We start from the raw sequence: 14,013 nt of genomic DNA, 5'->3' as shown, positions 1-14,013 counted from the left end.
TTTGCATTTTTGGGTGTTATCCCATAAAAGTGTCACTACCAAAACATGTCAATCAAGAGAACACATAATCCTTTATTTGGGGGACATAAACCAAATTTTAGCAATTTTTAGTGTTTTAGTATGCAAGTTAAAATTCTGTAATGTGATGTGGTCTCCACAAAAACATTACTGTCACTACTGAAACAAGATGTTTTTCATCAAAAATAAATAACTGAATTATCAACTAAGATGTTGTGATGGTTTGATCAACTTTTTGCCTTTTACGAAGAAAAATTGGATTCAAAATTCAACAAATCTCATAAATTACACTTGAAATATTGTTAAAAATGTAATTGTTATTAATTTACCTCTAAAAAAATATTTATAAAATAGCAAAAAATTTATATTTACAATGTAGATGTAAGCTAAATCTTTAAAGGCCGATATAACCCTTCTATTAAGTATTAAAATATTATTACTGTGCTTTGGTAATTACAAATTTGGGGAGAGGACATTTATGAAAATACAGTATGAGAATTAACTGCACAATTACTAGACATGTGTACTTGGATCTTATACAATTTAAATACATACAAATTGAAAAAGAATGGCCAGTATATGAGTATTAGTATAAACAATTTCTTATTCTCTTTGACATAAAATACAATTTACAGTGATGCATTTTTTGATGTGAAAAACTATTCAATGAGTTTATGACTGACAAACTCCAGTTCACCAAACTTACAGGAGTAGTTCACTTTCAGAACAAAAATGTTCAGAAAATGTACTCACCCCTTGTCATCCAAGATGTTGATGTCTTCAGTCGTAAGGAAATTATGTTTTTTGAGTAAAACATTTTTAGGATTTCGCTCCATATAATGGACTTCTATGGTGCCCCCCGAGTTTGAACTTCCAAAATGCAGCTTTAAAGGGCTCTAAACGATCACAGACGAGAAAAGAAGGGTCTTATGTAGCAAAACGATGGGTTATTTTCTAAAAATAAATAAATAAATAAATAAAAATAAAACTACAATTTATATACTTTTTAACCTCAAATGCTCATCTTGTCTAGCTCAGCAAGACTAGCATTTGAGATTAAAAAGTATATAAATTGTAAATGTTTTTTGAAAATAACCCATCGTTTCGCTAGATAAGACCCTTCTTCCTCGACTGTGATCGTTTAGAGCCCTTTAAAGCTGCATTTAAACTGCATTTTGGAAGTTCAAACTCGGGGGCCCCATAGAAGTCCATTATATGGAGAGAAATCCTGAAATGCTTGCCTCAAAAAAAACAATTTCTTTACGACTGAAGAAAGAAAGACATGAACATGTCTGTAAATTTTTGTTCTGAAAGTGAACTAATTCTTTAAGCATATGCCTCTAAATCACAAATAGAAGTGACTTGTCTCTCCCCTTTTTGGATCGTCAATAAAATCACACTGTAGAGGTTGAATCAGTCTTTTACTTTTTCTTCTCCATATGTCAAAAAAAAAAAAAAAAACCTGGAAGAGCATTTCAAATCATTTTTCAAGATTAGTCTACGCAAGAATCAGCAAGCAAAATATAAGCAGAGATATAAGGTTTTTCTCCACTAAGAGTAAAAATATATATGCCACTACTAAAGAATTGAACAGAATGAACAAAGGTGGTTTGTGCTCAGTAATACGGGTGCTCTGTGTCAGCCAGGGCACAAGGCATTTCTGATGCTTGGTGTGCACAGCACCCCATAACATTACTGTAGCTGGTTTCAGCTCTCATGCAATACTCCCTCAAATCCCATTTAAACAAGCAGCCTTCCTTTCTTTAGTGTTCTCTGAGGTCTGGTGGTTAGGGCCGTGTCATAGAGACAGAGAGAGGTAAAGCAAGGACGTTAAGGCACTGAGAGTTGAACTGGTGGTAAAATAGAGCGAGATGGCAACAGTCTGTACCGAAGTCAGGGTATTAAAGGCACGAGGCAGAGCGAGCGGCAAGGGGCAGAGGGGTGGGAGAGGATCTTAACGAAGGTCACTTTCGTCGTCTTGTATGGATTTCTTGATACGAAGCAGCATGGTGGTGAGCCACTGATCCAGTCGTGAGATAGTGTCATACTCCTTTACCTAAAAGATGGAGAGAAATTAGTGATAATGATCCCTGCTATTGGCCATTAATCAATAGTAAACATGTCATGAGGGTAGGGTGCCTCGTTTTTAGTGAAACTAGGAAGCTATGCTTCTTGTAAAATAAAAATTCCATGAGAGGTTTGGCAAGCAACAGGAAGTATGTGTAAGTGCTTGTCTTACAGCATCAGTATATGCATCCACATTCTGTTCCTCAAAGGCATCTAAAAGTTTCTGTAATAAAATGAAAAATTAAAACATGTTAAGCACATAAGTCATTTATTATCATTCTGTCAGGACCACAATGTGCTGTTTCTCAACACAGTTCACAGATAGAATGATTGTGGTTTATTCACAGTACTTTATCACTGGCATAATTCTTTTAGACAAATAAGTCATATGCACATATGCTTGCACTTTCATTTATCTCCCCTAATCAGAAAATCACAACAAGCCAATCTAGATGCACACATGTCTTCGGGGAAATCATATACAAAACTGGTTGGCCTTGGCAATAAATGAATCACCGCAAGATTGCGGAAATTTGCATGTTTGTACAAGCTAAACACACAGCAAACTTAAACAATGCTTCACAGTTTGAAAACCTTTGACCAGCCGTGAAAGTTTATGGAATACCTTCAAATAAATGTATAAACAGCAAATAAATGAAAGAATTAGGGATGCACCGAAATGAAAATTCTTGGCCCAAGCCGAACAAAATTATACAATGGACCGAAGGCCAATTACCGAACATGGTTTTTCGAGTCTTTCCCCCGTGTATTTGGACAATTTTTGTCACCATTGCTTGAATTAAATAGTCAAAATGTGCTTTTTACAATTTTGTCTTGCTTTTCAAAAAAAAAATAAATAAATTTAAAAATATTTACTTAACACTAAAAAATTTTTACATTCTAGTAGACATTATAGCCTACCAACAAAGCACAATTTAACTTAAAATTATTTAATCTTAAATTTGTTAGTAAAATAATGTTCTTTGGCCATTTTTAAGACCCCCTTCTTGAATTAGGCATGTGTTTTTAACGTACAAATAAATGCAGTATTAATAGAGCTGTTGTAATGATTGTTATTATTTTTGTGTTACTTTTTAATTTTATTTTACAGAACAACAGTAAAATTACAATACTAACATTTATGAATGCTGACTTTTATTTTGGCGGAAACCCACAAGAAGATGATTCTCATTATGCTGTTTCAGCACAGATTTTTCTCACGCTTTGGACTTTGAACCCTGGCTAAGGAACTTGGCAGCGCTGTCAGAATAAATACAATTGCTAGTTTATTTACTAATGGTTTAAGGCCATTTCACGATTTCAGTCATCATACAGTAACCAGCAACAACCAGCCCTTTCTCTTCTCATGAAGACATGCGATGCGATACTAAACAGTCTTGTGCTGTCTGTGCTTGTAATGATTTTTGCATCAGTTTTAAATGCTTCCACACTGCCCACATATTTGCTGCATTAGTGCGCGCCTCTATTTGATCATGTCACGTCATTGTTCGGTATAATTTATACGCTTTTTTGCTTATTCTGCCAAACACAGAAAGAGCTTTTTTTGCAATTTCCACCAAATAATTTCGGTTGCCGAACATTCGGTGCATCCCTAGAAAGAATGATTAAATACATACATAATTAAGGTATTTAAACAAAAAAAAACCTTAGGGTTGGGGTTTGTTCAAATGCTCAGTACGTGCAATGAATTTTGTAAAATGTTGAACACATTTATGTTTTTTATCATTTATTTTTAAACATTTTGGAAACAAGAAACATTAGGGAGACACATTAAAATAAGGGTTGAATTAAACTTAATAATAATTAACATACAGTCAAACAAAAAATTATTCAGACAACAGATTTTGTTTTACTAGTGGGTGCAAGACACTATAATTCATTTATGTAAGTGACAATAGCAAAAATCCTTCATACAGTGGAATACCAGTAAAACAAAAATTACCTTTGACCTGACCATGTTTTGCTTAAATTGCAGACGTGAGCTTTTTACACCACAGACTGATCAAAATGAAGTATCGCTTGGTAATTGGTCAATAAAGTATTGATAGTTGTTAAAAGTTGACTGAATAAATTTTGCTTTGATTGTATAAATGTAATAATAAATAAAGAGATAACAATTATGATGATACTATTATTTTTAACAGGAATTTGACATTTTGTGGATTTGGTCATTTTGTGCCTTACCTTCACCAATTTGCATTCACGAGAATCTGAAAAGGCTGGAAACATTTCCTCATACTTCTGGACGGCAAGCTACAAGGGGCGGCATCAAATGACAAAGAATATGAAAGGGAACTGCAAACGACACAGCTGTTTTCCGTCAGCTTGTTTAAAATTGTGGTTATGGTGGGGTGTTTTTCCATACCTTAGCATTCAGCATGTCCACACAGAAGTGGCAGAGAGCTGCCTTAAAGAAATAGTCCTTTGCGCTGTATTTCAACAGAGTGCTGTCCATTGCATGTGTTGCAACCTGAAAACCCACCAACACAAAGAATCAAATTAACACCTAAATATTTCCATGTGTATTTTATATGCAACTTCTTGTTTCAGGCTGAGTTTGGTGGGTTTTTTTACTGTTAGTGACTGACAGGTAAAGAACAGCTTATACAGGTGCATCTCAAAAAGAAACTTTCATATATTCAAGATTCATTACACTGCAAAAAATGCTTTTCTTACTTAGATTTTTTTGTCTTGTTTCCAACCAAAATATCAGAAAATTCTTAAATCATGATTCTAGACAAGTAAATATTTTCTTGTTTTCAGAAAAAAACAAGCCAAAATTAAGTAATTTTTTCTTAGAACAAGCAAAATAATCTGCCAATGGGGTAAGAAAAAAAATCTTATTTCAAACAGAAAACAAGTTTATTTTTCTTACCCCAATGGCTTGTTTCAAGCAAAAACACACTTAATTTTGACTTGTTTTTTCTGAAAACAAGACAATAATTTTTACTCGTCTAGAAAATCCCTTGATTTAAGAATTTTTAGATATTTTGGCTAGAAACAAGACAAAAAATCTAAGTAAGAAAAGCATTTTTTTGCAGTGTATATGTAAAGGAAAACATTTCAAGTGTTTTTTCCCCCCGATGATTAGAACTCATGAAAGTCAAAAATCCAATATCTCAAAGTATCAGAATATTTGTATTTGAGTTTTTATTAAATGACCATCCCTACAGTATAAATTCCAGGCATCTCTTGTTCTTTGAAACCACAATGGGGAAGACTGCTGACTTGGCAATGGTCCAGAGGACAATCATTGACACCTTCCACAAACAGAGTAAGTCACATAAGGTCATTACTGAATGGGGTGGCTATTTCAAAGCTTATTAAATGCAAAGTTTCATACACCTACAAGCCACTTTTGTGTTCTTCTGTGCCACCTCTGTAATACTTTAATCTCTGTTAATACTGATTTCATTTGATTGGTAACTTATTCTTATTCTGCTTGTTCTTATTTTGTAGTTTTAAAATTTTTAAAAAGCTTAAAAATATATATTTTAAAAACAACAACATTGACATAAAAGATGACATACTTTTAAAAAATGCAAAAATTCCCCTGTAAATCACTTTAAGGAGTGAAATATCACCTCGTAATGGGAAGGCTAATTTTTGATCAGATTTTTTGATTATTGATTAGAAGGTGCTTTTGTAATTTTGACTGTGCTCCTATTTTTTTTTAAAGTTAGGAGCACAAGTGCTCCTAAAAAGAAAAGTAAGCGTACAGCACTGATATGGAATCTATGGGATATTTTCAAAAGAAAGATGTGAACAGCCGATTTTACAATACAGACGAGCTGAAGGCTTAATAGTGCCTCAACAGTGCCACATCTCACTGATGCTGTCATTTGTGATAAATGAGCCCCAACCAAGTAATGAGTGCATAAATGAACATACTTTTAAGAACTTGAACTTTTATGTTTTGCAAAAAAAATTTTTTTTTTTTTTTTGGTTGAGATACTGGATTTTTGACTTTCATGATCAATTAGCTCTAATAATCAAAGTTAAAACCAAAAAAATTGAAATGTTTTACTTTACATGTAATGAATCTAGAATATGAAAGTTTCAGTTTTTGAAATAATTTACAGTAAAAAAAAAAACACTTTTTGATGATATTCAAATTTTTTGAGATGCACATAGAGTCAAGCTTGAAATTATTCATACCCCTGGCAAATTCTGACTTAAAGTTACTTTTATTCAACCAGCAAGTTTTTTTTTTTTTTTATTAGAAATGACACAGACGTCCCCCAGAAGATAATAAGACGATGTACCAGAGGCATCATTGTGGAAAAAATGATTACTCATCTTTTATTTACATTTGAACAAAAAGTGGCATGTCCAAAATTATTCAAACCCTTCTCAATAATCAATTTCCTCCGTAAACTCCTTTGTCTTAGCCATGTCTGTCAACAACAGCAGAGAGCTTCTGTTTTTCACCTGTTGAGTGTTGATTAAAACAGCTGCTCCCGATGAATCAGGGTAATTAGGATGCTTTAGAACAGCTTGGACTATTTGGAATGGTATAGTACTTTGGATTTTCCCATAGACTGTGACAGTTTGCAAAGGGTATGAATAATTTTGGACATGCCACTTTTTGTTCAAATGTAAATAAAAGCTGAGAAATATATTTTTCCATAATGATGCCTCTTGTACATTGTCTTATTATTATTATTATTTGGGAGAAGCCTGTGTCATTTAGGGTCAAAAAAACTTGCTGGTTGAATAAAAGTAACTAAGTCAGAATTGCCAGGGGTATGAATAATTTCGGGCTTGACTGTATATTTTTTTCATGGTCAGCAGGTTAGTTTCAGCTAAAAAACACTGGCATAAACTCTTTTCCTCTATTGAAATCTAGTCAAAAATATCAGATTACACTGATACAAATCTATATTGTTACATATACAATAGGACACATTTTTTATATGCAACTTCTTGTTTCTGTAAATGCCACTGCATTCCCAAGATCTGTTCTTTAGATAAAGCAAACCTTCTTCATTTGAGGAAATGAATGATGTCAGGAACAAAATGTGGTGTGAAATGTGATGTACTCTTCACAGCTACCTTTATTTACATATCCAAAATCAATGTTTGCTACACATGGAGATAAATTATTTTTGTATAAACACTGATGACCTTTATCTGGGCTCTCTTAGCCGATGAAGTGTACTGAAACCAGACTGACGTGGTTTTGTTTACCTGTTCATAGATCTCAATGGCTTTAGGGTACTGCTCCAGTTGAGCTGCATAGGTGGCAACTTTGAGCAGGCACTTGTTGGCTGAACTTTGGCATCAGAGACAGAGCAAACAGTTTTAGAGCATGACTTGGTTACTATTACGGAAAAAAGTCCCCCCAAAAAGATCATGTGATAATGAATAATAGGATCAAGTGTCATTTGTTGCCTGCAAGGTGGTATATCTCAATAATGTGAGACGGGGGCAAAGGTTTTTACCATCAGCATACATGACCGCTATGCATTACGTAGTGATACTGTAAACCATTCACTTGGGGACATCTGACTTTATAGGTAACCTATTTACTACAGCTCTTTTTTGCATCATCATTCAGGATTAATAAGCCTTGAGCAATAGGAGTAAAACCAGCTGTAAAACTGATATACCTTGTGGACTCCTCGCCTTTGTAATAGTCCGCCGCCTGTTCATAGTGAGCTATGGCCTAAAGAAAAGGTGATAAATCTTACTTTCAGGTTTTGAATCCATTTGACAGATAATAATATATCAGTATGACAAAAGAAATCTGACCTTATCAATGTCAACCAGTTCGGTCTCATAAACTTCAGCAATGGTGACATGGTGTTTTGCTGCGATTGTAAATCGACCCTACAACAGGAGACACAAAAGAAACAGTATCATATTTACAACCTATGTGTTTTATTGTGTGTGTTAATTCCTCAAAGGCAAGACTAAATGCATAATATAGATAAAATCACTGATACATGACTGACAGGTGACAGCAGCCTAAATTTCAGCTGGTTAGAGCTGGAAAACTAAATATAAAGCAAAATATTACATTTATATTTACAAAAAAATATATTTACAAAATAATAATCATTTTTTTAAGATTTCACAAATATCATGAATTACAGTGGGAAAATAATTATTCGATCCTGTGCTGATTTTGTGCGTTTGCCCACTGACAAAGAAATGATCAGTCTATAATTTTAATGGTAGGTTTATTTGAACAGTGAGGGACAGAATGACAACAACAAAAAAATGCAGAAAAAAGCATTTCAAAAAAGTTATAAATTGATTTGCATTTTAATGAGTGAAATAAGTATTTGATCCCCTATCAATCAGCAAGATTTCTGGCTCAGGTGTCTTTTATACAGGCAACAAGTTAAAATTAGGAGTACTTTCTTAAAGGGAGTGCTCGTAATCTTGTTACCTGTATAAAAGACACCTGTCCACAGAAGCAATCAATCAATCAGATTCCAAACTCTCCACCATGACCAAGACCAAAGAGCTGTCCAAGGATGTCAGGGACAAGATTGTAGACCTACACAAGGCTGGAATGGGCTACAAGACCATCACCAAGCAGGTTAGAGAGAAGGTGACAACAGTTGGTGCTATTATTCACAAATGGAAGAAACACAAATTAACTGTCAATCTCCCTCGGTCTGGGGCTCCATGCAAGATCTCACCTCGTTGAGTTTCAATGATCATGAGAACGGTGAGGAATCAGCCCAGAACTACACAGGAGGATCTTGTCAATAATCTCAAGGCAGCTGGGACCAGAGTCACCAAGAAAACAATTGGTAACACACTACGCCATGAAAGAATGAAATCCTGCAGTGCCCGCAAGGTCCCCCTGCTCAAGAAAGCACATGTACAGGCCCGTCTGAAGTTTGCCAATAAACATCTGAATGATTCAGAGGAGAACTGGGTGAAAGTGTTGTGGTCAGATGAGACCAAAATCAAGCTCTTTGGCATCAACTCAACTCGCCGTGTTTGGAGGAGGAGGAAATCAGTATTATTAATCAGTATCAGCTGCCTATGACCCCAAGAACACCATCCCCACCGTCAAACATTAAGGTGGAAAAATTAAGCTTTGGGAATTTTTTTTCTGCTAAGGGAACAGGACAACTGCACCGCATCAAAGGGACAATGGACGGGGACATGTATCAACAAATCTTAAGTGAGAACCTTATTCCCTCATTGAAAATGGGTCATGAATGGGTATTCCAGCATGACACTGACCCAAAACACATGGCCAAGGCAACAAAGGAGTGGCTCAAGAAGAAGCACATTAAGGTCCTGGAGTGGCCTGGCCAGTCTTCAGACCTTAATCCCATAGAAAATCTGTGGAGGGAGCTGAAGGTTTGAGTTGCCAAACATCAGCCTCGAAACCTTAATGACTTGGAGAGGATCTGCAAAGAGGAGTGGGACAAAATCCCTCCTGACAAGTGTGCAAACCTGGTGGCCAACTACAAGAAAAATTTGTCCTCTGTGATTGCCAACAAGGGTTTTGCCACCAAATACTAAGTCATGTTTTGCGAAGGGGTCAAATCCTTATTTCACTCATTAAAATGCAAATCAATTTATAACTTTTTTTAAATGCGTTTTTCTGGATATTACTGTTGTTTTTCTGTCTCTCACTGTTAAAATAAACCTACCATTAAAATTATAGACTGATCATTTTCTTGTCAGTGGGCAAACATATAAAATCAGCAGGGGATCAAATAATTATTTCCCCTCTGTACCAATTCAGAAATATCAAGTTTTTGAGGATTGCAACACAAGGCAATTTTACAACCTGAATTAACTTTGCCTTTCCATAAAAAATACATAAGGAAGTAAATCACTAAATAGCTGGAGTCTTTGACATCACAGCTCAGGATAGTCACAAGTTAAAGGTTTGAGATCAGTTTCATCAGTCATTGTGGGTCATCATGTTGTTTCAGAGTGATTAATCACTTACATATTTAGAACTCCCAAATAGGCTTGCCACGATAGACGGTGTTGACGGTGTTACCGGTTTTAAGACGCAACACCGGTGACATCACTTTTCCACCGTGACACCGTCCCCACATTTTTTTTTTTTTTTTTTTAAAGTATGCCTATTCGTTTTTTTATTAAATATTTATTTGAATTAAATGGAAAATATAATTATAAATAATTTACTTAAGACGAGAGCATGCACTATAATTAAAAACTGAACATAGCTACAATGCGTCATATTTCATTTTTTTATTACGTGAGGAGAACGAGAGGAGTCGAATTTACAGAAAGAGAATGGCGGATGATTTAGTGTCAAAACGCAATGCAAAACGCCTGTTTGGCAATAAAGAGCTCTTTTTTTCTGCTTTTAAATAGCTTATAAATGCGTGCGTATTATGCTTTCACTTTCAGTTTTGCCGGTATTGGCAATTCGGCGTCAATTGTTTGAATGGACGACAACGAAACTACAAAAAAAACTTTGAACCCAAAATATTGCCAAACAGGCGCTTTTGCATTGCGTTTTGACACTAAATCGTCCGCCATTCTCTTTCTGTAAATTCGACTCCTCTCGTTCTCCTCACGTGATAAATGAAATATGACGCATTGTAGCATAGTTTTTAATTATAGTGCATGCTCTCGTCTTCGTTCCTAGGAAAGCCCCTCCCCCACGGTGATACCGGTATTCCCGGTGTTGTCACATGTCAATTAACCGGTGGGAAAATGTCCTCATCGTCACAACCCTAATTGTAGCATAGTTTTTAATTATAGTGCATGCTCTCGTCTTCGTTCCTAGAAAAGCCCCACCCCCACGGTGATACCGGTATTACCGGTGTTGTCACATGTCAATTAACCGGTGGGGAAATTTCCTCATCGTCACAACCCTACTCCCAAAGTATTTGATCTTACCTCCTAAGAGTTCCTGGTTAGCAGTTTTATCTTAAAACCTATTCACAAAATGTGATATGATTCACGGTACTAATTTCGCAATACGATTTTCTCAATTTAAGACAAATTATAAATGAAAAGGTGTTCCTTTATAACTTTAATATGCATTATACTGGGGCAAGATGAAACGAAAATACCATCACAAATTCCAAAGACAGTCAGTTCTCCTGAGAAAGATGCTGGATTCACACCTTGTTGTTGTACAATCTTGCAATTACGACAATTACGACATGGCGTGAGCACACCTATACAGTCATATAACCCTCACCCCATTTGCTTAACACCTCAATCAACTTGAATCACCACATATTTTTTAGCGATTTTCTATACATTTTAAAATTAAAAAAAAAAAATCTAAAGCAATGAATAATAAAGGACAGATGAAGAAGGGTCAACTGGACTATTCAGGTGATATTTTTGTAAAAGGCTGATGTCATTGTAATATTCCAGTGTATTTGCTTGGTTGCAATGTGGATTGTAAACAACAGCCATGTTTTGAGTTTATTTCTGAAGTCCTAAGGAAGACCTCTTAGCTGTCTTGGGTTTACAAGCTACTTACAGTACTGAAAAAAAAAGTCCTAAAATTAGAAACAACACGTTCTCTATTTTTACGAGCTGCTGCTAAATTTCCAAATTTGGAGCATTTTAGACTGTGTCTTATTAGATTTTTTGTAAATACACCCCCTGGTTAGTGTGCACTAAACCACATGTATTGTGCGACTGTGCCCTCCAGTGGAGTATCAAGTAATTTACAATATGTTTTCTGAACTATTGCTTTGGTTATGTTGAAACATTTTCAAAACAAGTTTTCACTGCAGCAAAAGCAGCTCTACTTTTATTTAAAATACCATATACAGCCACCACAGATGAAAGAATGACTCTTACCATGTCTGTATAGATCTCAATGGCCCTGTTCAGACAGTTTATGGCCTCTGTGGAGAAAATGACAGCTGAACTTTAGCCATTTTCAATGAACTGCATATATAGATGGCTAGACAATTATTAACACAAAAGCAAAAGGAACAACTTTTTTTGAACAAAAAAAAAACAAAAAAAACAAAAACAATGGGTCTTATTCACTAATAACTGTGTGGATTATTCGTATTTTTATGCACAGGAGGAAAATTTTCCACATGGCTTCACAGTGCGACCATTTCAATCACATTTGCGACTAAAAACTACTGCATGAGACTATGAAAAAATATTTAGGAGCACCAGTGCGACTGACCCGATCAGCATATTTGTGTTTGCGCTGAGGGGAGCTTAAAGGTTTCCAGTGTTTTGCCAACGTTGAGTAATATATCATGGACGTATCTCACAAATCCTTTCATAAACAAAATGTAGAGAGAGTGTAAATAAGAGATTGATTGTGGAGTGTAGAGGGCTTTGTTGATTATAATGGAACTTATAACAACACAAAATGGTCTGAAACAAGTCTTAACTGCGTTGTTTCGTTTATGAATGAACATGCGTTTTTAAACAAATCTAGTGAGTCAATGCTTCAATTTCCCATTCATAAAGACAGTCACTTGCTTTATTCCTGAGTGAATCAGCCGTTCGAATGAATCAAATGAATGAATGATTCAGTAATTAAATCAGTGACTTGCTGACACCTACTGGCAGATTTAGTTTCATTCAAGTATCTTTTCTGTTATTTAAACCATTTAATATTTCTGTATTCAAAATGTTATATTTAAAACATTAATCTCAACATGTATTTATGAATTTGATTGCACTCATGCCACCTCTGAGCCTCATTAAACATATGAAAATAGTGCAAATAAATTTTGTTAATACTGGTTTCATTTGATTGGTAACTTATTCTTATTCTGTTGTTTTTATTAGAAATTTTAAAAAGTTAAATTTGACATACAAGATGACATACTTTTAATTTAAAGTTGCCAAAAATGCCATTACAAAGGTAAAAGCAAAATTCCCCTGTAAATCACTTTAGGGTGTCAAATATCACCTCGTAATGAGAAGGCAAATTTTTAATTAGATTTTTTTGATTATTGATTTGAAGGTGCTCCTAAATTTTTTAAGTTAAAAGAAATGTAAGCGTAGAGCCCTGTTCTACCTAATTCACAACACATGCTGTTCATGAAAATGGAGACCTTGAGTATCCAAGATTATCCATTTGCATAAAACACGCCCAGACCATCCCCATATAAGGGGTGTCACAGCTTAATATTTTTGTAGAAAATATGTTTTTTCAGAAAATACAATTTTCAGGAAGAAGATAAAAAAAACTGCATTTATTTGAAACAGAAATCTTTCATACCATGATATAATGCATTATAAACTCCAAACTTTTGAATAGTAGGGTATGACAGTTTCCACAAAACATCCTTGTAAAAAGCATCTGGATGCTGAGAAGTATAAAATAATTCATGTGAAATACCTTGAGGGTCTGATTTTTTAAAGGCATTGCCGGCATCAATGAAGCTTGTGGCTGCGTCATGTTTACTTTGCATTTGCAGGTGTATGAGGGCCGCCTGGGTGAAAGCGTTTCCTGCAGCTAACAAACACATACAACAAAATGCAAATATTATCAGAAATATTACGATAAAAACACAATATGCAATAGACATGCACAGCATGTGAGCTTCAGCTTTCTCATTTAGAAAGGAAGTGCATTTTGCTCCATTCACACAAATTCAATTAAGAGGACAAAATGACAAGTAGATTTATATATTGATTTTTATAATGAAACTGAGTATATGTCTTTACCACTCCAGTTCTTGGCCATCTTGAACATATTTGCTGCCCTTCCATACAAGTCACAAGCATCCTCCATCTTTGAAGAGCCTCTGGAAAAATATAATATGATAATATAAATATAAAAAATATGATTTCGAATCAATCACATTCCCTAAGACTCCAAAGGTTATACTACCAGTCAAACGTTATTTAACAGTAAGATTTTTTATGTTTTTTAAAGAAGTCTCTTCTGCTCACCAAGGTCCAAAAAAAGCAAAAGCTGTAATATTGTGAAATATTTTTACTATTTAA

At 34.8% G+C, this 14,013-nt stretch overlaps 1 protein-coding gene across 1 annotated transcript; it reads right to left on the bottom strand.

The window, feature by feature from the left end:
• Window positions 1-1,168: 1,168 nt before the first annotated feature.
• On the bottom strand, window positions 1,169-13,806 carry LOC141345463 (alpha-soluble NSF attachment protein-like). Its single transcript, XM_073850315.1, has 10 exons — window positions 13,732-13,806; window positions 13,403-13,519; window positions 11,887-11,933; window positions 7,861-7,938; window positions 7,719-7,774; window positions 7,297-7,381; window positions 4,472-4,576; window positions 4,291-4,359; window positions 2,258-2,308; window positions 1,169-2,074 (listed from the first exon to the last, which is right to left on the bottom strand). The coding sequence occupies exons 1-10, from the start codon at window positions 13,796-13,798 to the stop codon at window positions 1,973-1,975; spliced, it is 777 nt and encodes a 258-aa protein (XP_073706416.1). The 5' UTR covers window positions 13,799-13,806; the 3' UTR covers window positions 1,169-1,972.
• Between the last annotated feature and the right edge of the window lie 207 nt (window positions 13,807-14,013).

The sequence above is a fragment of the Garra rufa genome, chromosome 11 (genome assembly GCF_049309525.1).
Source record: "Garra rufa chromosome 11, GarRuf1.0, whole genome shotgun sequence".
Lineage (NCBI taxonomy): Eukaryota > Metazoa > Chordata > Actinopteri > Cypriniformes > Cyprinidae > Garra > Garra rufa.
The sequence above is the reverse complement of the archived record's forward strand: the minus strand, read 5'-3'. Positions and strand labels throughout refer to the sequence as shown.